General features: G+C 44.4%; 2 protein-coding genes across 3 annotated transcripts; both read left to right on the top strand.

Annotated features, from left to right (window-relative positions):
• The first annotated feature begins 238 nt into the window (after positions 1–238).
• On the top strand, positions 239–8,870 carry LOC133893241 (protein argonaute 18-like). 2 transcript variants are annotated; one of them, XM_062334216.1, is made up of 23 exons: positions 239–378; positions 2,888–3,630; positions 3,719–3,924; positions 4,012–4,176; positions 4,263–4,396; positions 4,624–4,739; positions 4,826–4,932; positions 5,058–5,193; positions 5,291–5,407; positions 5,505–5,612; positions 5,700–5,771; positions 6,143–6,265; positions 6,354–6,510; positions 6,585–6,706; positions 6,795–6,929; positions 7,020–7,123; positions 7,204–7,266; positions 7,353–7,416; positions 7,492–7,615; positions 7,692–7,765; positions 7,853–7,947; positions 8,027–8,058; positions 8,406–8,870. In XM_062334216.1, the coding sequence occupies exons 2-23, from the start codon at positions 2,905–2,907 to the stop codon at positions 8,579–8,581; spliced, it is 3,156 nt and encodes a 1,051-aa protein (XP_062190200.1). In that variant the 5' UTR covers positions 239–378; positions 2,888–2,904; the 3' UTR covers positions 8,582–8,870. The 2 variants fall into 2 exon arrangements, with proteins under 2 accessions (XP_062190200.1, XP_062190201.1); XM_062334217.1 differs by lacking the exon at positions 239–378 and having other exon boundaries at positions 2,849–3,630.
• Positions 8,871–18,173: 9,303 nt separating this feature from the next.
• LOC133892139 (protein argonaute 18-like) lies at positions 18,174–19,307 on the top strand. The gene is made up of 3 exons (XM_062332868.1): positions 18,174–18,378; positions 18,439–18,637; positions 18,719–19,307. Exons 1-3 carry the CDS (start codon positions 18,174–18,176, stop codon positions 18,885–18,887), a joined length of 573 nt encoding a protein of 190 aa, XP_062188852.1. The 3' UTR covers positions 18,888–19,307.
• Positions 19,308–26,160: the final 6,853 nt, after the last annotated feature.

The following is a 26,160-nucleotide window of genomic DNA, read 5'->3' as shown; positions in this document are numbered from 1 at the left end:
CTTAGAAGAAAAAAGAGTATCATTACCTCGAGAGGCCATTCAGTAAAGGAAAAAAAAATGATCCGCTGGGTCACGCTGATCTCAAGGTCAATCAGGACCGTCCATCGAGCAGTGCACTTACACATCGAACTGGGATGGAAATGGAGGGCAGAGGCTAGGTGGGCGCACGAGGACCCCGTGATGACCCGTCCGTTCCTCTCGCGTCCTCGCCACCGTCTTATATAATGCCCCCGGCAGAGGGAGAATCACAGAGGCTGCGCGCAGGTTGGAGAGTGGAGAACCAAGCGACCACAGGAAGACGCAGAGACGGCGAGCGGGCGCTCGATCTGCTGGCAGCCATTCCCGGCCTCTGCCTGGTCGTCGTCCTTGATACGAGAGGTTGAACACAACACACCTGCAGTTACTTTCTCTTCTCCTGAATATATATCAAATATGATTTCCGTCGCTAGCCGCATCTGTTCGATCCTTGTACTTTCGTGTTACCATCCGCTAGGATCTGCGACATTTTGTGTATATCTCATGGATTACTTGGATATTTGTCCCTGTTTGAATCTCGAACGCGGTGTTTAATTTCTTCTCGTAGTCGTCCTCGTCGTTGTCGTTGCTGTTGTTGATAGGAACACACGGATTTGGGATCTGCTGGGTTACCGGGCTTCATGATGGCTTTTCGTCTCCTCCATCGATCTAGTGGGGGAGATGATCAGAAAGAGATCTGCTTGTTATTTTTGACGTGTTCGGTTGTTTCTTGGATCTTTCTCCTTGTCTTGCATGATGATGACTTTTTCCCGCTTGATGCTTCAGTTTTGTACTGTTTGGTTGCTTTTCGACAAGGACGGGTGGGCATACGTTTTCAGTGAATCTGTGGGGGTTCTTTGGATCCCTGCATTGGTGCCGGAAGCTTCTGATGTAATGGATTTGTTGTATTTTAAAAGGATTTGAACTTGCTAAGGTTTTGGCCTTGTAGGATGAGAACATGGTTTGGTCTACCATGGTCTTCGTTGGCTCATATAGTGTTTCTCATGGAGGTTTTCGAATAGGAACAGGGTGAGATCTTTTGTTTATTCTTTAGGTATCTGATGTGATGCTGATTACTCTTCGTTTCTGTCGAAAGATTCACTGTTTTCTTTGCCATTTCACTGCTGAGTCGACTGAAAAATGTTCAAAATGAATCGTTTTAAGGTTTGTGCTCCGACCTGTGGGTTTGTCTTCTCTGGCCATGGTGGTGGCGAGTTAAGTGGGTTAGGGATCATGTCAGGGTTCACAAGTGACTCAAGCTTGAGGCAGAGAGGGAGACGATCGATAAATGGAATGAGAACCGGCTTGAAACGGATGGTGATGTGGGAGCAGTGTTGAGCCGCCAAAGACGGGGAAGCATACCAGTGAATAGAGGGGATTCGGGTAGACACATAAATTAGAATTTGCCAGAATTGGAGCAGGGGGCAATGTCAAAGTGAATGGAGGTAGTGTCTGACGAGGGTGGCGGCGGGGTGGGTAGGTGCGAAGGATGGGAAGAGGAAATTAGGGTTTATCTTATATATGGAAAATTAGGAAACAGTTAGATGATTAGATCTCTATCCAATGGATGAAAAAAAATCCCATCTATTATATTTCTTTTATGCACTTGCATGATGCCAGAGGTGTAACAGGACGGGTTGGGCCTAACTCAAGCCCAGTAGAACTAGCTTGAGCCTAACTTTGTCTTTACTCTCACACGATGTTCTTGCTAGTGGAAAGTATGCTATTATCTTTTTTTAGACATGCTTATAAAGCATTGGTGCATTCGATGAAATACGCTATCACTGCTACCACTACTCTTGCCTCCCTTTTCTTTTCATCGATGCCCTCTACTGCCACCACTATGTGCGCCCCATATCGCTATGTTCTTTCCTTCCAGCATAGATGGCTAGCGACGTCCTCCTTGATCTTGGTGGCTCCTCTCTACCCACCCTTAATTGACCCTCTCTCTGCCTATTGTCTATCTACAACTTTGCCCCTCCCCTCCTTCCTGCCTTCCCCACCCTCTCCCCTGTTGCACATCGCCCATCCATCCTCTTTCGTGCCACTCTCTCATCCTTTTATACTATAGCTAAAGGGAGGAAACTCATCACCTATGACTTCGAACAAACACACTACCTGACACAAACAACATATTTTTTTCTTCTTCAAAAGAATAAAGATATTTTCATCCTAAACAGAAGTCTTTGTCTTTAATGTGAACAGCAGTTTAGAAATCTTTCACAACCATGTTCTATGGGTGCATTTCTATTACTAGAAAATGAGATTACTGAGGGGCCATTGAGCAAGGAAATAACTGCACGAGTGGGAAGGAGGGACTCGCATCCTCTAATATTACTAAAGCAATATCACTGGTGAACAGTAGTTGTGACATTAACCCTTCATCAACCGTTAGATTTGAAACGAACACATTCAGACTCAAATCACTGTTTATTTCAGTGACATTGCTTCGTGATGTCAGAGAAAGGAGTCCGGGAAGGAGCACGTTAGAGTGAGATCAAAGTTTCTTACATGCCCGTATTTTTTTGTTACAAGGTTTTTAGTGGCGGGGGAGGGGAACCCAAAATTTTATAATAGCGGTAACTAAAATAAAAAAGAAGTAATAATACGTCCCAGATATATCGTTTATTAATTTGGATCAAACTAATTTATTTCTTTCTAGGCCACGACTTTATTTTGGAAACATTTGCTTAATTATTTCTGGATCTGTAATACATCTTCATTCTCAATTTTCATCTTCCTATTTTCTTGGAAAATTTCGACATGGCTTTTCGACATGACCATATATATAGGTAGTTGGTGGCGAACTTTCTGGATATTTGCTTCCCGTTCCCCTTCTTGTCTTCGTGTGATCAGTTGGTGCGTTTCACAGGGGCGTGAGCAGTTGCCATGGCGAGCCATCACCGTGGAGGAGGCCGCGGCGGCCGGGGCCAGGCGAACTCGAACGTGGCTCAGGGGGGCTATAGAGGCGGCGGCGGCCGAGGTGGGCAGTTCTACGGTGATGACCGCGGCGGCAGGGGCGGAGGTCGTGGCTTCGACGGCCGCGGCGGCTACCAGGGAAGCCGTGATGGGGGCGGTGGCCGAGGCGGCGGAGGGTACCAGGAAGGCCGTGGCGGGGGCGGTGGCCGAGGAGGCGGAGGGTACCAGGAAGGTCGGGGCGGGTGCGGGGCCCGAGGAGGCGGAGGGTACCAGGAAGGTCAGGGCGTGGGCCGAGGCGGCGGAGGGTACCAGGAAGGCCGTGGCGGGGGTGCGGGTGGGGGCGGGGGCCGTGGCGGCGGCTACCAGGGACGCGGTGGCCGCGGAGGCAACGACTACGGCCGCGGCGGCGGGCAGCAGGGAGGAGGCAGCGGTGGTGACTACTTCGGCGGTGACCCCGGGCGCGGGCGCGGCGGTCAGAGCCAGCCTGCCGATCTGCGCCAAGCCGGGCCACCCCTCTCGGAGCGCTACGCGGCTGCGGCCGCCGCGCTTCGGCAGAAGTTCAAGATGATGGACATCCACCGCGACGAGCCCATGCTCCCGGCGCGCCCCGGGGTAGGTGCCAAGGGGACGCCGTGCGTCGTCAAGGCCAACCACTTCTTCGTCGGCCTCGTCGACAAGGGCCTGCACCACTACGACGTAATTAAGGCCTCCCCTGCACTCCCCATTGTTGATCTCGGCGCAATCCGTCTGACCGCGTGTTTGTATCTGTGCTGGTTATTGGCAGGTGACCATCTCGCCGGAGTCGACGTTGAAGGGCGTTTACAGGGAGCTCATGTCGAAGCTGGTGTCCGAGCACCAGCAGACCGACCTCGGCGGCCGCCTCCCGGCTTACGACGGCAGGAAGTCGCTCTTCACCGCCGGTGAGCTGCCGTTCAAAAGCAAGGAGTTCGTGATCACCTTGTTCGGAAACAACAACTCCTTTGACCGAAGGTATACTCTAGCTACGTACTTCTCCGGTTCTCCCTATGGCGATCGCATGCTGAGATGAGTCTTACGAGATGCTTGACGATTCCGCAGGACGGAGAGGAAGTACACGGTGGTGATCAAGCACGCCACGGCGGTCAGTCTGCACCAGCTGATGATGCTCATGGGGGGCCAATCCACAGACATCCCGGGCCAGGCGCTGCAGGTCCTCGACATCGTGATGCGTGACATCGTGCTCAATGAACGCAACGATATGGGGTATACACTTGCTCCATGGACTTGATCATCTTGCTGTTTTCTTGAACTGGGATGACAAATATTCGTTCTTTGTCGACAATGCGCAGGTACGTCGCGGTTGGCCGGTCCTTCTTCTCGCCGGTCATAGAGGACCTAAAGGATCTAGGCCTGGGTATTGAGGGATGGAAGGGGTTCTATCAGAGCATCAGGCCTACACAAAATGGCTTGTCTGTGATCATAGGTCCGATACTGATATCATTTTAATTCAATGTGCTCAGTGCAAATTGATTTTATTGTCTGGTTGACATAAAGTGGATTAAATGGGAAGTAGTTAACTTGTGGTTAGTAGTGATAGCTAGAGGAATAAAAAAAACTTGAGATTCCACGTTCACGCGGTTAGTAATATTTCAGTCCAGATTTTTTTTGTGTCTTTTTAGATGTTTGAGTAAATCACATTTCCCATCGCAGACATTTCTTCAACAGCTTTCATTCGACCCCTGCCACTGGTTGAATTTGTCAAGAAGATTCTTTACAAGGAAAAAACGAGCAACTTTACTAGTATTAGTCATATGGATTATGTCAAGGTATGCATTTTTTTTCCTGCCTGGATGCAAAGTGCCTTGTGCAAAGGTGAACTTTAGATGGATGTTGCTGTTTTCCGAATTTGCAGCTCAAGAAGACCCTCAGGGGTGTGAGGATTGAAGTCACTCACCGAGGAGATGCACGGCGGAAGTACAGAATTGCCAGCTTGACCGAAAGTTCTCTTAGTCATACAAGGTATAGGACTTCCCTCCTTTCCCTTCATGTTGAACAATGCATCCTGTCTCTCTAGTCAGGAATGCTGGCATTGAATTCTCTCGTCAGCGCTTATTTTAATAAAACATTAACTCTTGTATTATCAGTTTCACATCGTCCTCTGGGGTTGAAAAGACTGTCAAGGATTACTTCAGAGAAGCATACCATCTGAATCTACAGTATGGTTTTCTCCCATGTGTACAAGTTGGCACTGAACAGAGGCCCAACTATCTTCCTATGGAGGTTGCTAATTGTGTACTTGGATTTCAGCACGATGGCCTATACTCTTTGCCCCTCCATATGTTCTGCTCCTGTTTCTGAATTTAAATTTGGATTCCAGGTTTGCAGGATAGTTCCCGGACAGCGCTACCAGAAGAAGCTGGGAGACACTCAGGTTGCTGCTCTAATGAAGTTAACCTGTCAGAAGCCATCTGTCCGCAAGCAAGACATTTGTCAGGTTCACACTGTTACCGCACTTTGTGTTTGTCAGGTGTGAACTGAGAGAAAACACATTTCAAGTTTTCTCTAATCCAACTTAATTTGTTTTTGCTTAGGTCGTTGAGCGCAACCAGTACAACAGCACCAAGCGTGCGAATGAATTTGGCATAGAGGTTGACTACAATCCTACTTCAGTTCAGGCTAGAGTTCTGCCGGCTCCAACTGTAATCCTTCTTCCATGTTATGCAGATTTTTTAAAAAAAATTGGAACGCAATTTTGTGATTATATCATTCTATTTTTATTGCTGCAGCTGAAGTACCATGGTTCTGGAGCTGAGAGTTGGTGCTGCCCGAAGGATGGGCGGTGGAACATGATAAAAAGGGTATGTCATGAGCAGCTGAACGCCGGAGCCACCCTTAATATTACAGACACAGTAGAAAACTGTTTGAAGAACCTTGTCCAATTTGCAAGGAATTTTATTTTATGTTCTTTGGAGGAGTACTGCCTTTCCGTGATAAATTGATCATGGGTTACAAAAGAAGCTTTACTGATCACTTGAGTTTTGTTCTCTGTATATACCTTAGTATCTCTTTGTCATTAGCCCGTCACCATATCCAAATATTCACCAGAATGGTCCTACTTCTTTCAGTTGGTACTGATTACTGATAGTTTTTTCTTCTGTGTAATTGCGATGGCAGATATTTGTTCTTGATTTGCCTGCATTGTTTAAACATTTTATTTTATTATTTGCAGAAAGTAGTGAATGGAGCAAGGGTCAGGAACTGGGCCTGCGTCAACTTTTGTCCAGATTTGAATATGGCCGCTGTTCAAAAATTCTGCTTCGAGTTGGCTAAAATGTGTCGTACTACTGGAGTGGTATATACGTTTTTATTATCCCTCTGATTATTTTGTCATCCACACATTCTTGCAGAACTCCGAAGTTCCCATTTCACTTTGATTTCAGGACATGGATAGTTTGAGGCTTCCAATATTCATGGCTCGTCCTGATCAAGTTGAAGCTGATCTTCGTGGGCACTATCAGCAAGCGCGGAACAGGCTGAGCGGTCAAAAGATTGACCTGCTCCTTGCTATATTGCCAGAAAAGAATGGTGGCTTATATGGTAATATTTCTGATAGCAAACTTAGTTTCTTCCTTTTTATGGCATGTCTTACCTGATATTACTCCTGACCACAGGTAATTTCAAAAGAATCTGCGAGACAGAGATCGGTCTCATGTCGCAGTGTTGTCTGGATAAAAATGTCGAAAAAATGAGTGCCGCGTACTTTGCAAATGTTGCTCTTAAGATCAACGCCAAGGTTAGCATTAACTACACGGGCCTCTTGAAGTGTTGTTTGACAAAACTTGTTGATGAAAATGATATTGATGTATCCACCAATTCCACAGGCTGGAGGAAGGAACTCTGTATTTGCTGATCCAGGAGTAAGTTTACCGATTGTTTCGAACAAAGCAACGATTATATTTGGTGCCGATGTCACTCACCCTGCCGCTCTAGATGATACCGCTCCTTCCATTGCTTCTGTAAGATTTTGTTCTCATCAGAAAATGGACAGCGTGTTTCTCTAGTTTCATCTTATTATACTAACACTTGCCACGTCGGGTCCCATTTAGGTTGTTGCCTCCCTAGACTGGCCCGAGGTGGCCAAGTATAATGGTGTTGTTCGCGCACAAGGTCACCGTGAAGAGATCATCAATGGCCTTGAAGACATTGTCAAGTATGATCTTCCTGATATGGATATCTGAAATATGCATAACATGTCGTTGAGAAGCTCCTTAATTTATGAAACTTTTGCAGGGAACTCCTACTTGCATTCCAAAAAGAGTCCAAGCAAACGCCCCAGCAGCTGATATTCTACAGGTTAGTGTCTTTCAGTTCTCAATCGTGCTCTTCTGATCATCATGCTATGGCAATTGACAGTTTCTTTTTTCCAATTTAATCGTTAGGGACGGCGTTAGCGAGGGCCAGTTCAAACTAGTGTTGGAAAAAGAAATCCCAGAGATAGAAAAGGTAAAAACAATTTGAGGGAAAATTGCGCTTGTCAATTTACTGCTCAATTAGAACATTCAGTACTTCCTTCTTCAGGCTTGGAAAGCACTTTACAATGAGAAGCCACAGATCACCTTCATAGTGGTGCAGAAGAGGCACCACACAAGGCTATTCCCCAGTGATCAGCGCTGCATGGATAGGAGTGGAAATGTTCTACCTGGTTAGAGCCATAAACTTATGTGACGGTGTATCATGTTTCGGCGGTGATTTTACTCGCATCTGTCTGAAAATTGCAGGCACAGTGGTTGATAAGATGATATGCCATCCAACAGAGTTTGATTTCTTCCTGTGCAGCCATGCTGGGATCCAAGTAAGATGTGCAGTTTTATCATACATGATTGACATGTGTTCTTGGTGTCAATGGTGTCCTAAAGAGTGGTTACTTGTGCAAATGCAGGGAACAAGCCGTCCTGCACATTACCATGTGCTGCGAGATGACAACAAGTTCACAGCAGATGGCCTGCAGTCTCTCACATATAACCTGTGCTACACGTAAGCGTGCTCTTCCCTGCTATCTTGTTGTTCGCAAAGTTCAGTTGTCTGATGGTTGGTTCTGTTATTCTCTTGTCAGTTATTCAAGCTGCACTCGCTCAGTGTCGATCGGTATGTCATTCTTCTTTCTAATTGCACAGAATTACAGTGAAACAAATTTTTGCTCATTCAATTCTTCTCAGCCATGGCATTTAGTGCAATTAACATACATAGTTTGGTCTGGATTTGTGTATTTCATAAATCTGGAGAATTCTGGTCAATATCCTAGTCTGAAATGATGCGTAGATGGAGAAGCATCAAAGAGAATAGAGAATTGTGTATTTCATATGAGGCAATAACATAAAAAAGTTGCAATTATTTTGCACACTGCTTTTAAGAACAGAGAGAATTTACACTCCATTTGAGCTTTGTAACCCATGCATCTTAACGTGATACTGAGCTGTTGTTTGAAATGGCAGCTCCTCCTGCATACTACGCCCACAAGCTCGCATTCCGTGCCCGCTTCTACGTCACCCAAGGCTCCGACATGGCATCGACGGCCAGCTCCGGCAATACATCTGCTCCTCCCGCTGCTCGTTCGAGGCCACTTCCAGAGATAAAGAATGAACTGAAAAGGTTCATGTTCTACTGCTAGTCCTTACCAGTTAAACTTCCTGAACAAGGCTTTTGCTCTACTGAATGCCTTGAGTGTGCTCTGAATTAGACCTGGAGAATAAAATCTGTTATGGCTGCTGTTTCCTATCCCTTTTATTAGACATGGTATGGATATTGTGCCAGAAATCTACAATGTTTAATTTCCTGTTTCCAGTGACCAGATTTTGTGTTTGTGGTTATGTGTTGAATAAACATGGAAGTCCATGCCAAGTTACCATTTCCAGGTAATCAGAATTGCCAGAGGCCTATATTCGGTACGTTCTGGTTTAGCTTGCAGTGCTCTAAAAATCTCGAGGAAGTGGGGGAATTGTTTATATGCCTCTGCAAATCCTTGACATGCCCTGGGCTCCCCCCTCAAGTCTCAATACATACATAGGAGATAAAGGGCAGCAGCGAATGCACATCAAAGATCTATCCTTGATGTTTTGGACTAAATCTTGTGTCGTCTACCTCTTGTTCTTGCTTGAACTACATAAGCAACATAATGGCTACTCATAATCGCTGATGTCTCAACATGTTATCGGCACGAGATTGCTCGCAATCTCTGGTCTGAGCATGTCATTCTTGTTTTGATTTGTCAGTAGTCGCACATGTTCATGCAACTAATCTCACGCATGCAACCACTGATCCGGGTTTGTCATTCTGAGTTTTATTTGTCTGGTGGTCGTGAGGGTGGCACGTGTGTGATGCGTCCGGGCGGCCTTGGCGGTGGTGGCTATGCGGCAAGCGCAGCGCAATTGCCCTCAGTCCTCTCATGCCATGTCGGCTCCTTCCCTTGTCGGATTTCTACATGTTAAAAATAAACATCATGTGATCAATTAGTCAACTACAATAGTTGTGTCTATTGGAAAAGAAATATCTTTCCAATAGACATGTCATTTCATCATGTCTTTTTATCGTGTATAAATAAGTAAACATCTCAAGAATCAATATAAGAGTTCATTTTTCTCTACTCTATTGTTGTCTATTGTCTGTTACAATCCTATTTGCAATACATTATCAGCACGCTTATTCTCCACTGAGCAATCATAACATCCACGGATAGCGGCGTCCTCCTCCCACGGTGGCACATCTGGTAAGGCTTCTTCCATGAAGGCATCATCCTTTGCGCCATCTTCATCGTCGGTAGACTTCCGCCACCAGCCTAACACAGAGAAGAAGCATAGAGGCCTTTAGCCTCGATCACCCAAAGGGTTGTCCATTCGCCTACCGACGTCGACGTGGATGCCATGGCTTCCGCCACGGCCGAGGGCATCTTTCACACCACGGCTTCGTCATGCACGCTTTCGTGGACATTACGCTCCGCGCACCGGCCCTCAAGTCGACTGCTCCTCCATGTTGACAGTAGCAGTGGACACGGCCACCCCTCCGAGTGGCGGGGCCCCCTTCCTCACCACGGTGGCCATGGAGCATCACTGCTGGATCCTTCAGATCCGTGGAGGCCATGGCTGCCCTAGCACCACGGATGACTCCTTCCGTCTCCTCGATCGCTCACATGGCATGAGCGGCACCTCGCCATGGCTGCACCACCCGCTCCCGGTATTCAACATCATCGTCAACCTTGGGGGTCCATTCATGGGCCTCTTGCTTGGCGACCGACGCACACCATTCTCTACCAACACGTCGACGTCCTCAGCAGATGTTGCCGACCGAACCCTCCAGTTCAGCTCGCATCTTCCAGGCAGCCCATCGGGTGGCGACGCGCACGAGCACATGAGATGGCGCCAATGGTCACACCTGTGGACCAGCCCCGTCCTCATCGTCGGTGCTACTGGTGACGCCGAACCCAGCATGCCCTCATCCATGGGGTTGCCCCATTGGCGCTGCACCCACTTTACCCGATCTATGGGATGACGGTGCTAGCGATGCCTCCACCGGTCTCCACACCGTGGGGCATCACTGAGCGGTGCCCCATACGGCGGCGCCCCTCCATGGCTGCACCAGACCAGTGGCCAGTGACATGCTCACAAGAGCCAGCCAGCGTCGTGCTCTTGCTGCGACAAAGCCTGCAGGGACATCCAGTCGAGGCGGCGGCTCGGTTTGCCCAATCCAGTCCCAGCCTAGCAGCAACCGGCCACACTTGGTGATTTGCGGCAACCAGGCTGATGACGCCGCAATAGAGAAGAGGCAAAGTGGGGGTGGTAACCCTAACTGCCCCTCCCTGGCCCCCCTTTTCCCCGCCTGACCGAATGGGCCCAAAGGCCGAATGGGCCTCAGCCCAGGTTGCCTCGGCCCATACAGCCGGCTCAATTAGGCAAATGGCCATTTTACGGAAAAGATCATGTATTTCTATGAAACTGCATCATAAAATATATTGTATATTGTATTTTTAAAATAAAATCCTCTAATTTTAAACAATTGAGCCGCATTATATTTAGATCAAGTAAATATGCGTTCCAGACCCTATTTTCTAGAATATTGTGAAATGTTCAATGTGTTTGCTTCACACAATCCCTATAACATACAATTAAGTTTATAATTTTACAGTTAAGATTTATTTTCTATTAATTCACCTTAATTAAGCCTAAAGTGCTTTTATGCCCAAAAGTGCTTAATTCAAGCAGAATTAAAATGCAAAATTAAGTGACTACCTCAATTAATATTGGTATAACACAAGATCGTGGATGTTATAAAATCTATTGCAATATTTGCAGATTATGCTCATAACAGCGATTTACTCATGCCACTACTATGCGACCTACACCATTCTTGGTGACTACCGTCAAAGTGTTTAACTATTACTATGCGGTCTACACCATTCTTGTGACTACCGTCAAAGGATTAGATCACTATATTTGAGGTCTACACCATTTTGTTGATTACCTTCTATGTGATTACCTCCATTTAATATTTGTGAAACACAAGGTAATGGAATAATATCATCTACTGTATATTTACAGATTATCTACTATTACTGTGAGGTCTATATTTTGTCATCTTGACTTAATGATTACCTTCAACGTGTTCTTCCAAATATTCTACTTAGCATAACACAAGGTAATATGAACATATGCATCTACTAACAAATATCAGATTATGCCTCCTACTATTGTGAGATCTATACCACATCTGGTGATTATCTTCAACGTGTTAGCTATAAAATTTGAGGTCTACACTATGTAATTCAAGTCTCAACTTGACTTTACAAATTTTATATTATTATTACAACATTACCATGATAATTTTTAATTTTTCCTATAGTAAATTAATCAAATCTATGGTCAAATCAATGTATGATACAATGGCTGGAAAAGTGTTCGATTAACTCGCGCTTGACGGTCACAAATATCCAACATGGACAATGTACGTCAAGGTCAGTCGTGTGTCCGTTGAATTTTAGTGGCTCTACCAACCTCCCCAAGAGAGAGATCCACCGCTACTAGATCATGTTAGATATGGTGTATTATACTTTGTGACTAGCACTCAAAACCATATATGAACAATAGTAGATAGTCATTTTGCTCGATGCAAGTCATGAATTGACACATCTCTGACTCCAGGACTTTAAGTCCGTCAGAAATCACAATCATGATGTTTATAAAATCTACTTAGAATTGCGTTTTGCAAAAAAGAACCTACAAATATGGAAAAGTTAGATAAAACGTTATCTATTATGTTTTCGCTAATAGGATCTTACAACAATAATACTGTGCAAAAGAATACCATGTTTATTCTAACTTAATCCATGTATTACTTCAGGTCGAAAAGCATAATGAACTCCTTCTAAGGAATCATCATTAGCTCTCAATAGACGTTGCTCATTTACCTGAAATACATTATAATGTTCAGAATAACTATAAGTTCGATCGCTCCATTTAAACATCATCCAAAGAACTTCAATGGTAAACGCAAACGCAACAAAAAGTAGAAACTATGTGGACCGGATCAGGGTAAATGCATTTTCAAACTTGACAAATCTATAATTTGTTGCAGCTGTGGATGCTACAAGCACTCCAATAAGAAATGTTGCACCACAATACATTTAGTTGATCTGTATTTAAAATCCGTGGGGGCGTAACTGACCTGCTCAAGGACAAAGATTTGAAGCATATTTCAATCTTCAAACTGACACTACCAAGGAGGTTATTTGTTCACAACAAGTTCTACCAAAACTAAGTAACAACCAGACTCTTCTGTAACCAGAAGATCCCATGAGCACAAAAAACATGTTTGTCAAATTTTCCTTACACGACATGTTTGGAGATCTTAACTAGTCTCTCAATTCCATAGATAACATGTTATCTACGTCCCATTAAATGTTGTAATATAATATTGTATTAGCACTATGATACTACAATAAAGTATGTATGTATTCTATATATCTGATAAAGAATTTTATATCAAATTCTTCAATTCTATATATGGATTTTTACAGGAGTCAATCCAACAGAAGAGGAAATGTGCCTTGTGGACAGTTGTACCACAAACTCTATACTTAAGGATACAAAATATTTCCAAACTCTTACAAAGAGATAAGGAAATATTTTGACAACCGTTGGATGCGATGCAATAATTATTGGCTCAGGTCATGCTATAATTACTCTCACTATAGGTACTCAAGTCATAATCGATGATGCTCTATAGTATCCCGATTTAACCCGTACCTTACTAAATTATAAAGATATCCATCAAACTGGTTTCCATATTAAAACCTCTGATGACAACAAAGAGGAATTTCTCCTCTTAATCAACGGATATGGCAAGCTTCTCTATATACCATCTAGATTGTACTATATATATATCAAATCCCGTACCACATATTACATACAAAATATTTTTTCTATCCTGATCACATTAAGACTTGGCATGATTGCCTTGGTCGCTCTATCTTACAGATGATGAGAAAATTATTAACAATTCTATTGGTCACAATATTCCCAAAATCTTCATATTTGTGTGCACCGTATGTGTCACATGGAATTTAAGGTCTTCTTACCTTAAAATTCATAACATGCCATCCAATTTCTTGAACGCATTCAAGAATATACATGTGGCTCTATTTAGTAATTTTATAGACCATCTAGGTACTCTACGATGCTGATTGATGTATCTACAAAATAGTCCCGAATGTGCCCCTTATATATAAGGCACCACACTTATGCCAAACTCATTGCTCAGATATTCAAATCCATTAACATAGATAATAACGTTCCTTAATGTGCATTCAATTATTGGTTGGTTTTGGACACTATTGCATTAGTATCTTATGTACACATTCATAATGGTCTGGTTGAACTTTTCATCAAGAGAATCAAATAATTTGCATGACCGGCCATAGAATTACAATTTACCAATATCTAATTGGTAACATACGGCTTTACACACTGCATTATTAAACCAAATTCATTCAACCGCAATCATATGGCTCCATCCGTTGCAGTTAATACGTGAAAATTTGACCTCATCCAAGTATTTTTACATCTGCGATTCGGTTACGTTCTGTACGTACCGATATCACCACTGTACAACATATATCAAATGGCATTGGGGACCCATATGAGGTATAATTATCCGTCAATCATATAATACCTCGAGTCCCTCACATTAGACATATTCATTGCTCGTATGCTTATAATATTTTAGGACAATTTCCAGCATTAGGGGGAGATTAATACCACAACGAATGTCAGGAATCGTAAGAGAATGTCATATACATTCACATTCAATCCTGATATACACGTACATGATATCTGAATCCTTATTCAGAGCATCTTGTATTTGCAACATATTGCAAATAATCTACCAAGATGCAGTTATTGACAACAAAGGTGTCATTAAATCCTATATTCCTACTAGAAATGTGGCGGAAAGAGCGGAAGTACTAAACAAAACTACTCAACTCCCAAATTGAAATAAGAGGGGGAGAAGTACGGTCATAAAGGATAAAGCTTCTTACAAGCTACCGCGGAAAAAAAGTAATCTCTCCTCCAAGATAGTAAATACAAATCAATATCAAGTTGATAGACACATTATGGATATTAACTATCCAAACGTCTATGGATGTTCAACATCCAAATGCCCAGCACAAATGTGTACACAAATTCAGGTATTGGGTCATGGTAATATCCTAACTCTATTTGTTTTAGGAAATACACAAAGTTAAATGGGATAATATTTCCACAAACTATATTGATTTTATAGAATCAATCAATACTAAAGACTAAAATTTATTGACATAAATTTCTCCTCAAAATGATCGTACACCTTCAGTTGGATTTTGACCAAAAGTCCTAGGCAGAGTACTTCAAAACTCAAATTGGTAGAACCAAAAGTGGTAATTAAGGAGAATTGCTTTCGCTCAACAGCACAAAAATGGATTATCATTTCATAAGGTGGTGAAGTAGCAAAGCTTGTAGCACAAGGTTCACGCAGAGACCCCACATCAATTAAGATGCTACATACCCCATGGTATGTGTGGAAAGTATGTTTTCGTATTCAATATCATTGGCATATCAAATGAATTGGATATATTCGAACATATAAGTCCCTAATGGACTTCGTATTCTGAATTTAAATACAAATCGTAATATATATTGTGTACAACTTAAAGTCATTAAGTAGTTAAGTTGATTGTCGTACAACTGACTAGATGAGTTCCTTCCACAGAAGGGTTACTCCAACCACAAAGATTGCATATGTATGTTCATAATGAAATCCCAATTGGATTTTGTATCATCTCCAAATCACACATGACAAAGTATGTAATCATCTTATGATGGAATCTGAGATGAATTATTTGGTTAAAACCAAATTTTGCTTAAGTCTATAACTTGAGCATATTCCTTCAGGAATATTTATCTATCAGTCCACCAATATCCAAATGATATTGAAAAATCATATCCATTAAAACACTTATGGTCATTCAATCCCTAAATATGAATCAATATCAGTTCATACATTGGGTTGATGATAAAAAAATATTGAACCTACAGTTCTATATCTTAGTGCTATCAAAGTGCTCATGTATCTTGCAAATTGCAACAGGTCTGATATTACATTTGTAGATAACTTACTAGCTTAAATAGCACGGCTCTAACAACACCATTAGGCGGGAGTCAATGAAGATATCAACAAATATCTTTATGGTACCAAAGATCTAAATTTTTCTATCAGAAAATTCTATATATGATCATAGTGGGATATCCAGATTCTGGTCATATAATTGATCTCTATAACACCATATCACAAACTGATTTCATGGTGATAAAGCCATCTCATAGGAGTCATCAAAACAGATTTCAGTGGCTACTTTCACCTATTATTCTGAAACATCACATACATGTGTATGGATTTGCAGAATGATCAACCACATACAATAGTCATGTGGTATTAGTTCCATTGAATCACCAATAATTATCTATGAAGATAATTCTACATGCATTGCTCAAATACAAACATGTTATATAAAGAGCAATATAACCAAAAAATGTTGCTCCTAAATTATTCTATCCTCATAATGGGGAGATAGAAATCTTGAAAACTAAATAATGTGACAACTTCACTAATTTATTCACTAAGTTCTTACCAACTTTCACATTCCAAAAATGTATTCACGAAATTGGTATGCGACAACTATGAGATTTGCAAGGCTAAGGGGGAGTTGATCCCTGATTAATAACATGTTCATATTATATTGCACTTCTTCTTTTATGAGTTTTTCCTATACGGTTTCTCATATAAAATTTTTAACGAGACAATATCTATACAAGATCATATGTCATATCTCTTAATTTTTTCCTTTCGGAGTTTTTAAAGGAGGTATCAAAGACATATCTATTGTTCTCTAAACTCGCTTATGAGTTTTTCCTTTTAAAGATTTTCTCATATGAGTTTACATAGAGACAATAATTAATACATGTTGTACCCTCTTTTCTCCTTATTTTCTCACTGGGTTTAAAAGGAGTTTTGGTTTAAAAAGAGTTTTAACAACATATCACTATTATTCCTCCTATTTTCCTAAAAGGTTTCACAGAGGTTTTAATATGACTCATAGATCATAACTATTGTTCTCTAAGCTTATCAAAATGAGTTTTTTCTATTTAGGTTTCTCATATGAGCTTACAATGAGGCAATGACCAATATGTGTTATATCATTTTTTTCTTACATTTTTCTATTGGGTTTTAAAGGAGTTATAATGGCATCAATATACTATTTTCTCCTAATATTTTCCTACAAGGTTTTAGTGAAGTTTTCAACAAGAAGTGTACATTGCAGATAATTGATCAAGGAGGAGTGTTGAAAATAAACATCATGTGATCAATTAGTCAATTACAATAGTTATGTCTATTAGGAATGGATGTCTTTTCATCATGTATAAATATGTAAGCACCTCAAGAATCAATACAAGAGTTCATTTTTCTCTACTCTACTGCTATCTATCGTCCTTGTTACAATCCTAGTCGCAATACTACATTCTCTCCGATCTGGCCGGCGGGGAGCATTGTGGTGTGGTGCGGCTTTAAGGTGACGCGTGCTCGTGCTGGCTGTGGCGTTGGGTGGGGGTTGGGTGCCCCGGGTGAAAGTCTTGCTTGACATTTGGCTTAGGTCGACAATGACGACGCTCTCGGGCGCCGCTTCCTCCTTGGAGGCGTTTGTCGAAGGTGCTCCCTCCCTTCTTTGTCGTGGGATCTTTCGGGTGAAAACCTTATCCGTACTTGGATGGGCCATAGCCGTGCTTGAGGTGTTGTTTGCTCCCTAGAGATGTCGCTTTGGAAGATCCCATACCGAGTTCTGGTGGTCGATGTCTTAGTCGTGGTGGGACCTTTCTTTGGCAACAATTGTGAACACTCCGAGTCTCTACAAGGGCCAAGTTGTCAGCGAGGCCTCTGCTCTTTTGGTGCTGCGTCGTTTTGTCCTTGAATAGGCTATGGTGGAGTCAAAGCTACTGCGATGGGGTGTCCGACGAGCTTAGCAGCGATGACACATGGTGATCGTAGACAGAGAAGTGAGGGCATCATGACAGTAGCTTGAGGTCTATTTTGGGAAGTCGGAGCTGTTTGGTCGCAGCATGCGACAAGCTTGGCAACAATGACCTGTTAGCGGAGTCTGCGTGTGTTGTGTTTTTGCTTTTTTGTTGGCGCTCATGCTGGTTGGTCACGTTTCAACTGGACAGTTGTTAAGATTTTTAATCTAATTTTTCTTATAAATAGGATAACTCTCTTATTCTAATACTGTCCTTTCAAAAAAAAAGAAAGCCCCAAATAACGAGGAACGGGAGATAATAGAGATGCTGCACAATGAGAAAAGCTAGTTAGGAAATAGTCGGTCTGTTGACGTGTTTATTTTCGCTTCTTTGGAGGCGGGACAAGGAAGGGAACTCAATTTTCAAAATGCGTAGTAACAGTAGAAATGACGGTACAGAAATTACATTTACCCTTTCTGGAAAAATTACCGCGGTTTAATTTTCGGTGCCACCTTACCTATACATAACTAATTCGGTGGCACACGGCACGCGGCGGTTAACCGCTTCCCCTTCCCTTCTCTTCTCTGGGTGCGATTGTGACGTCCCCCTCGTGCTCAACGTCACGAAGGCGTGAGCAGTTGCGGCCATGGCGAGCCATCAGCGTGGCGGATGGTGCCGCGGCGGCGGAGGGCGCCGCCGAACCAGCAGTGGGTTGCTAAGCAGGGGAACAGCGGCGGGCCCATGTTCCTGGCGCGCCCCGGGCACGGCTACGCGGGGAGGTGGTGCGTCGTCAGGACCAACCACTTCCTCGTCCGCCTCGGCAACATGGACCTCCACATGTACGACGTAAAGCCACTTTTCCGCCCCACTCCTCGTTGTTATTGATGTTGGTGTCCATTTGACTTCTGACCGCTATTGTGGTGGTTGTTTGCAGGTGGGCATCTCGCCGGAGCCAACGCAGAAGGACGTGTACAGGGAGGTCATGTCGAGGCTGGTGTCCGAGCGCCAGCAGACCGACCTCGGCAAAAGAGAGGCCGCCTTCCCGTGTACGACGGCCGCAAGTCCCTCTTCACTGCGGGGAAGCTGCCGTTCGACACCAAGGAGTACGAAGTCACCCTCTATGCGGACGCAAGGTACGTAAACTCTACCTCTCTTTTGCCATGGTGATTGGTGCGGTGCGGATATGACATGCGAATGCTCGACGAAATGCGCAGCAAGGAGAGGAAGTGCACGGTGGCGATCAAGCTCGCCAGGTCGATCAGCCAGGACCAGCTGGCTATGCTCGTGGCGGGCTATCCCACGGACATCTCGGCGCAGGCGTTGCAGGTCCTCGGCATCGTGCTGCGCGATGTCGTGCTCAACGAACACAAAGACATGGAGTAATTGACTTCTTGCTGTTTCACGGTACCTGGTTATCTCATTGTGGTCTTTATTTGGGGTGAAAAATGTTTGTTCGGCTGGACTGTGTGCAGGTATGTTGCGGTTGGTCGGTCATTCTTCTCGCAGAAATTAGGGTGCACTAAGGATGATAAACTGGGTTTTGAGGTATGGAAGGGGTTCTATCAGAGCATCAGGTCGACGCAGAATGGCTTGTCTCTGGTTGTAGGTCAGATATCACTTCACTTCTGAATTCAAGATTATTTGTTTCAATTATCTTCAGTAAGGTCAGAAATGCAGATAGGATTCTTGGATGGAAGACAGCATGGGAAATATGAAAACGATGTGTACTTGTATAAATTGGTTTCATGGGTAATGGGTAGCATAGGCAAATGATGACTTTTGATTAATAATGTGAATCATGATAAAGACTTTGGTGAAAGTGCTTAGATATAGAAGTTAAGGTCTGGGCAAGTGTGGCATGATGGTTGGCCTGTGGATGTGTTCCAAGTAGATTGTGAGATTTGTCGTATATTGGTTATTACTCTATTGTTGGGATGATGGTGGTCTTGCCCAAACCATGTTAAGGACCGGTTCGTGTAGAGACAATTCATGAAAACAATGCAACCACACACCTATTATGGGATGGGTCTAACCAAGTAATTCGTTATTCTCTCAGCATTACGAAGATCATTTGGTGGTGCAGAGACGGAAGGGTGTGCTTCCTAGAACCGTATGGTGCAAGAGGAGGTTTCTGGGGAGGAGGGTGTACTCCACTTATATATGGCAGTGAAACCCCAGCGGGTCGACATGTGCTGAGAGAGGCGTTGGAAAAGTTTTGCAGTGAAATCCTGCCCGCGCACCTCGAAAGTGTGTAAGTGTTTGATCGACACGGGCAAGAAGGAGAACACGTCTTTTGGGTAAAGTGTACGACCTCTGCAGAGTGAAAACTGATATATCAATCGTGCTCTCGGTCATGAGCGGCATGGACTTCTCACATGATTAGTTGGGTGGTTTCGGAGGGTTTGGATGGTTTTTGGTTGGTTCGGGTGGATCACAGTGGTGGGAACTGTAATTCGATCTTGGTTTTGGGTAGATGTGGATGGAACCTCATATGGGGAGCAAGGTGATTGGAACCTTGGCTCATGTCTTAAACAATCATTCACATAAAAATAGATTATTTTTGTAACTGTTTTACTAAAAAATAGTATTTATGCAAATAAACCACTAAGTTAAGCCATTTTTGATATTGGCCCACATGTTATACTTTCCCACACTTGTTGAGTATTCCATATACTCAAACTTGTTATACCCAAACAATATTGCTCAGTCGAGGGAGATTTTGAAGACTTCGCAGAAGCTAACATGCTCTAGGGTGTGTTCCCTGTCGATTACCTGTGGTGTTGCCCGGAAGATTGAAGACTATGCTTAGTTTCGCTACATCGTTAGTCCATTTTGTAAGGGCGAAAGTACGTTTAAGTTAATGATATCGTTATGTTATTCCACTGATGATGTCACTATATGTATATGTAAACTGATCCTAGCATACATATAGCTACCATATCGATCTAGACCACAACCCTAGATAGAAGTGGTATCAAAGCCATATCGATCTACAACGCAACCCTAGATAGTCTGGTCATCCTCTAATAGGAGAAGTGTTGAAAGCTTTGGAAGTTTTGCCTCAAAGACCCTTTTGTTGACCCTTTCCTGCCTTAACCTGTAGATGACAATCTGCATAACTTGATTGGTCTGAGAGCTGGGACCATGCCGCTATTGGTTTGTGATGTGCTAAAGTCTAAGAGACATAAGAAGATACCAAGGATTCCAGATGAAGCTACACCCATATTGAGAGGAATGGCATGTGGAAGTATTAATCTACAAAAAAACACGCGAAGAATGAAGATTTCAAGTCACCCGTATATACATGTGTGTTGGAATAAGAGCAAGCCTTGAAGCTGCAATTCAGGATGCTGCGCATCAAGCCCTATACTGAGTGTGCAACACCTACACCAAGAAACTTGGAGACACGTGCTTCCACTACATTGTTTCCAGGCGTGCCAATGTCCCAGAGAAGGAGATATTAGATCTACCATTGGATGCCCTAAAGTAAACCTCAATTTAAGGGGGTAGACTCTCCAGCAAATTTGTAGTGCTAAAGTCCGAAGAAATAGATATCATTCTCAAAATGGACTGTCAAGCCAAGTACAATGGAGTGTTCGAGTGTGGTTGAAGAATAGTCAAAATCACCATTGTAGAACTTAAGGTCGAGTTTGTGGCTGATACCCCAGCAGTAGAAGTGAAGTAACCTACATATTCGAACTACCACCCAAGCCCATTGATGTGTGCGATGCCCTTCACACCACGGTTCAAGAAATGCCTATAATTGCCGAAGAAGCAACTACCCAGAAGCTAATGCTTCAAAGAAGCGTGATGAAGGTACAAAGATGGAATTTTCCTCCGAGGTTCGTCGACGATCTCGAATCTTGAGGACGAGATTCATTTAAGGGGAGTAGTTTGTCACATCCCAATTTCCCCTCTCTCACTGCCAACCGGGCCCACTCTCCAGAACCATCCCTAACCACCACCCAATCCCCTTTCTATCTGATTCCGTCGGCGGCTGCATCAATTCCCATCGACCCCGCTCGAAATCAAGGTAATTCAATGCCGATTGAAGCCTCATATGGAAACCGTTGGCCACTAATGGAAGCAGGTTATCAAGTCCGCAAAGGTCTCAATCAATTTGCATGGAAACCGAAGCCCTATTTCCGCCGCCACGATTGAACCCTGGCTATAAAACCCACAATTGAACCCCGGCCGATCCAAATTCCACCTCATCTTGGCTATAAAACCCACAATTGAACCCCGGTTGAGGCTTCTTCGCTACACCGCGCTGAAAGCCCCAGATCCTTCCAATTTTCTCTCACCTGAGAGCTCCCGCACCACCGCCGTCTTTCCCCTGAGCTCTGCCACCATCACCAAGTCACTCCGCGCTTCCCTGATGTCGTCCGAGTACACACCCGTGATCGCTGACCGCATCTCATCGACCTCGATCGCTCGCCGTCAAGTTCCACCACTGCAGTCAAGCTCTAGAGGCCGCTAAAGCTCGTCGTTGAAGCCCCGCCATAGCTGATCTGCTCCGGTCTTCCTGGACTCTATCCAAGCCCTCAAATGTTTTTGCCATCAATCGCCCAAGCTCCTCTACCGTTCGCCATCGTCTTCCGAGCATCACAGCGCCGTCTTCGCTCTTCCTCGGCCGTCCTCTACCATTCCCGAGCTCGCTGTCATCATCTGTCTCATCAGAGTTGAGGTAGCACCCACTCATTTGTCCGATCTCTTTTGTACGACGAGGATTAGATCTGAGATACCCCTTCACGTTAGATCATCTCAGCCGTTCGTTCACAGATCAACGTGTGTGACTTAAATAGCCTCCGGTTGAGTCAACGATCCTAGTCAGCATCCACGTCGACATTCTTGTCCGACATGGCAGTCCAGTCACCCTGTTTTGCCAAGTCAGTAGCCAATGAGCCCAATGACATCGGCGCTTGCGCAGTAAATCCGATTTCCCCCTTAGAAGATAATTCATGATAATCCAATTAACCTAAATTTTAATAGAAAATTTCTAGAAAATATAAAATGGTTTAGATAAATGTTTTTACCTATGTTTTTGTTTCTAAAAATGTTATTAATGTTTTTAGTATAAAATCTATTGCAAAAATGTTGAAATAAACGCTTTATTTTGGAAAATGGTTTACAAAATATAGATTAATTTTGAAAATGTTTTAAATATATTTTATTTGATAAAATAAATGCTTTTAATATGTTTTGTTGCATAAAAAATAGTTTTATTTTCATAAAAATGTAAATAAATTATATAAAATTGTTTTAATTAGTTTTATGCTATAAAATAACTCTAGAAAATTTTAAATAAATGTTTTAGGCCTTTTAAAAATTAGGTTTAATGCCAAAAAAAAAAATTGGTCCTTTTTAGCTGTTTAAAAATTCATTTTGCCGTAGTTCTTGCGTTGTATCTCCGATTTAAGCGATTCTTGTGCCTAAATCTTTCTAAAATCATGCCCTAACTAGCCCTAGTATTTGTTTGTTGTGTTAGCTAGCCCTTGTTCTTAGCATAATTTTCTCTCCGCGTGTAGACGATCCTATCCCAGAACCGTTCAAGAATTTCCAAGATCAAGACTTCAGTGACTTTGAGTAGCACTTCGGAGAAGACAAGTATCCTTGAACATATTGCACCTACTTTTGGAAAATATTTGTTTTATAAATTGCATGCTTGCCAAATATGTGATATCCTATAGTTAGGGTTTACTAGTTTTCCATAATATTCCTTGTAGCCGTAGTTTGGTTTTCGTGTTATGGGTAGATTATGCTTAGTGTTGCTTATTCATGGGTAGCATAGGCAAATGATGACTTTTGATTAATAATGTGAACCATGATAAAGACTTTGGTAAAAATGCTTAGACCTGAAAGTTAGGTTCTGGGCAAATGTGGCATGATGGTTGGCCACCAAACCAAGGGGGCATATTTCCCTGGATATCCATGAATTACGGGGCTATCCATATACCTTGTGATACAGTAAAGAACTTGTATCTCTATCAACCTCATATAGACATATTTGTACATTCACACTATGAATATTAGTATAAATACAAACCCTTGGCCATCAAACCAAGGGGGCATATTTCCCTGGAAGCACTAGGAGAGGTAGGATGCCACAAAAGAAGACAACTAGGGCGACGGCCTAGGCGACCGACTCCCCGGCTACGCTGGTGTGAAACTCCACACAGCCGCCGCGACCAAGCTCACGCTACGCCAACGCCAGCCCCTCAAATGGCCGAAATGAGAGCCCTGAGACCACCGGTGACCTGGCCATGACCCTGGCTGTGATTGACGCTAGGGGACTCGCTATTCCAAAGGCCCTTCAGTGGCAGCAAGGAGCAGGCCTTACTGTGCCCCGAGGGGGTGCGGCTCAGGCCGCAGCCGCACATGCCGTAGCGGTCGACCAGCATGCACATGTGGTGGCCCTCTAGGCTTAGCCGGAGGAGCTGCAAGCAGCCTCGCGGGCAGAATATCTGCCTACCGACATGATCATTGTGGCGCCTGTAATGGTCAACGCTGCGCTGGCCTAGGCTCTGGGGCCAGCGAGGCTTCGTCGTCACCATCGCGTGCCATTTGTGGTCGACCAATAGGTATTGGAGCCTCAGGCCTGTTGATGTGAGGCTCCACTCATAAACTCTGACTCCTCGTTTCAGACAGACCTACAGGTCGTACCCTTCTCGGATGGGTTCCGAACCCCCAAGCTTCCTAAATGAAAAGGTGATTCAAACTTGGAGGAGTTCACTCGTGCATACGCCCTCGCCATCGAAGCCAATGGAGGCGGGCAGGCTACCATGACCAAGTGCTTTCCTCTTGCTCTAGAAGGGGTAGCCCTCCGATGGTTCTAGGCGCTAGAACCCAGGTCTATTTACACCTGGGCCTAGCTCAGGGATACCTTCTGCAATAACTTTCAGGGTACCTTTGTCGAGCTGGTGACCTTTGAGAGCCTGTATGTCATTAAGCAATAGCCCAGTGAGACCCTTTGGTAGTACTTCCGAAGGTTTGCTCAAACAAAGGCCTAGGTAAAGGGCATTTCAGAGTCATCAATCATTGACGCTGCTACCCAAGGTCTGGCCACTGGGCCTCTCCTCGATCAACTGCAGCGATGCCCGGTGCGCTTAGTAAGTGCCCTCATATGCAAATTTGAGGAATACACACGTGCAAAGGAGGAATGGCTCCATCGGGAGATTGTGCGTATCATTACAACCCCCTGCGTCGAGCCCGAGAAGCCCACCTCTCAAGCAGGTTCCTCGCATGACCCACCACCTTCATCGGTAAAAAGGGGCTCCGAGGAAGCCGAGGGCTTTAGGGTGCGCAGGCTCTAGCAAAAACAACCGTGTGACATGCACAACATCGCTCAAGACCAAGGGGCTTCGAGCTCGCCCCATTCCAGGGGGCGCGGTCGAGGGTGCTCTGAAGCCTTCCCTGAGAGGAAGCGCACCCAGGGCTAGTAGCGAGAAGAAGTATACTAGTGCACTTTGCACGGGGAGGGAGGAGCCCACAACACCGAAGATTGCTAGACCCTTATCACCTTTCGAGAGGAGTAACTCGATAGGCAGGCAGCACGCATGGCGAGGGACTAGGCCGGCGATGAGTAGCACGGAGATAGTAGGCTACCAGCAGGCTGCTAGATTAATCACCTGGCCTTCCAGCACCCTCCCCCGCTTGCTTTACCTCTGCAACTGTCACTACCCACTATGCAGCACATTGACGAAAGGGACCATGCTATGCGGGTGGTGCTGGTCATAACAGGAGGAGGACCCTCTAGTGGCTCCTCAAAGCGGCAGTGGTGGGATTATGCATGTGGGGTCAACCGCATCAGGGCCACCAGCATCAACCACCAAGTCCCTGAATAAGCCGAAGCCCCTGTAACCTTCTCCCACGATGACACTATAAGAGTAACCTTCCTCCATACTGACGCGCTGGTCATCACAACCAACATCACCAAAATTGAAGTCCAGAGGGTGCTGATCGACGAAGGAAGCTCCACATATATCCTGCTCATACATGCCTTTGACCAGCTCTGCATTTTTCGGAGCCGGCTCTCTCCAGCCCAGCGACCCCTTCAACGGGGCTCCCCTCGATGCCCTGGGCTAAATAGAGCTACATGTCACCTTTGGCGAGGGCCCTGCTATGCGGGCTGAGATGATCACCTTCGATGTTGTGGATGTGCTCTACGCATACAACGTCATCCTAGGCCAGGGAACTCTAAACAAGTTTGAAGGAGTCTCCCATCACAATTATCTCTACATGAAGGTACTGGTCCCAGGGGCTGATCTCCATACACGGCGATCAATACTTGGCTAGGTGCATCGAGTACGGGCACCTCACCCCTCGTGACGGCCGCCACATGCATAATGTGGTTGAAGGCCCCCTTAAAGATCTCTCTTCGGCATGCCTCAAACGTTGGGTCCCTATGAAGCCCCGGCTAGAGGGGGACGTCAAGCATGTCCCATTGGGGTTAGGGAACCCCGACCGAGCGTTCCAAATCAGGGCAGGCCTCACTTCGGAGCAAGAAATCTAGCTCATAGTCATCCTAAGAGACAATTCTGATGTATTTGCATGGTCTCCGCAGGACCTCCCTAGAGTTGATCACCACATCTTTGAGCATACCCTTCGAGTCGACCCGCAGGCTCGACCTGTACGATTGGAGCTTCGCAAGCTGTCC

The sequence above is a fragment of the Phragmites australis genome, chromosome 15, assembly GCF_958298935.1.
Source record: "Phragmites australis chromosome 15, lpPhrAust1.1, whole genome shotgun sequence".
Classification (NCBI taxonomy): domain Eukaryota; kingdom Viridiplantae; phylum Streptophyta; class Magnoliopsida; order Poales; family Poaceae; genus Phragmites; species Phragmites australis.
This window is presented reverse-complemented; position numbering and strand designations above follow the sequence as displayed.

Coding starts and splice junctions, on each gene's coding strand:
- LOC133893241 (XM_062334216.1), top strand. CDS start 2,905: ATGGCGAGCCATCACCGTGGAGGAGGCCGCGGCGGCCGGGGCCAGGCG. Junction 7,124..7,203: donor GGCCTTGAAGACATTGTCAA/GTATGATCTTCC, acceptor AAACTTTTGCAG/GGAACTCCTACTTGCATTCC. Junction 7,267..7,352: donor CAGCAGCTGATATTCTACAG/GTTAGTGTCTTT, acceptor TTTAATCGTTAG/GGACGGCGTTAGCGAGGGCC.
- LOC133892139 (XM_062332868.1), top strand. CDS start 18,174: ATGGTGCCGCGGCGGCGGAGGGCGCCGCCGAACCAGCAGTGGGTTGCT. Junction 18,379..18,438: donor ACTTTTCCGCCCCACTCCTC/GTTGTTATTGAT, acceptor GGTTGTTTGCAG/GTGGGCATCTCGCCGGAGCC. Junction 18,638..18,718: donor ACCCTCTATGCGGACGCAAG/GTACGTAAACTC, acceptor CGAAATGCGCAG/CAAGGAGAGGAAGTGCACGG.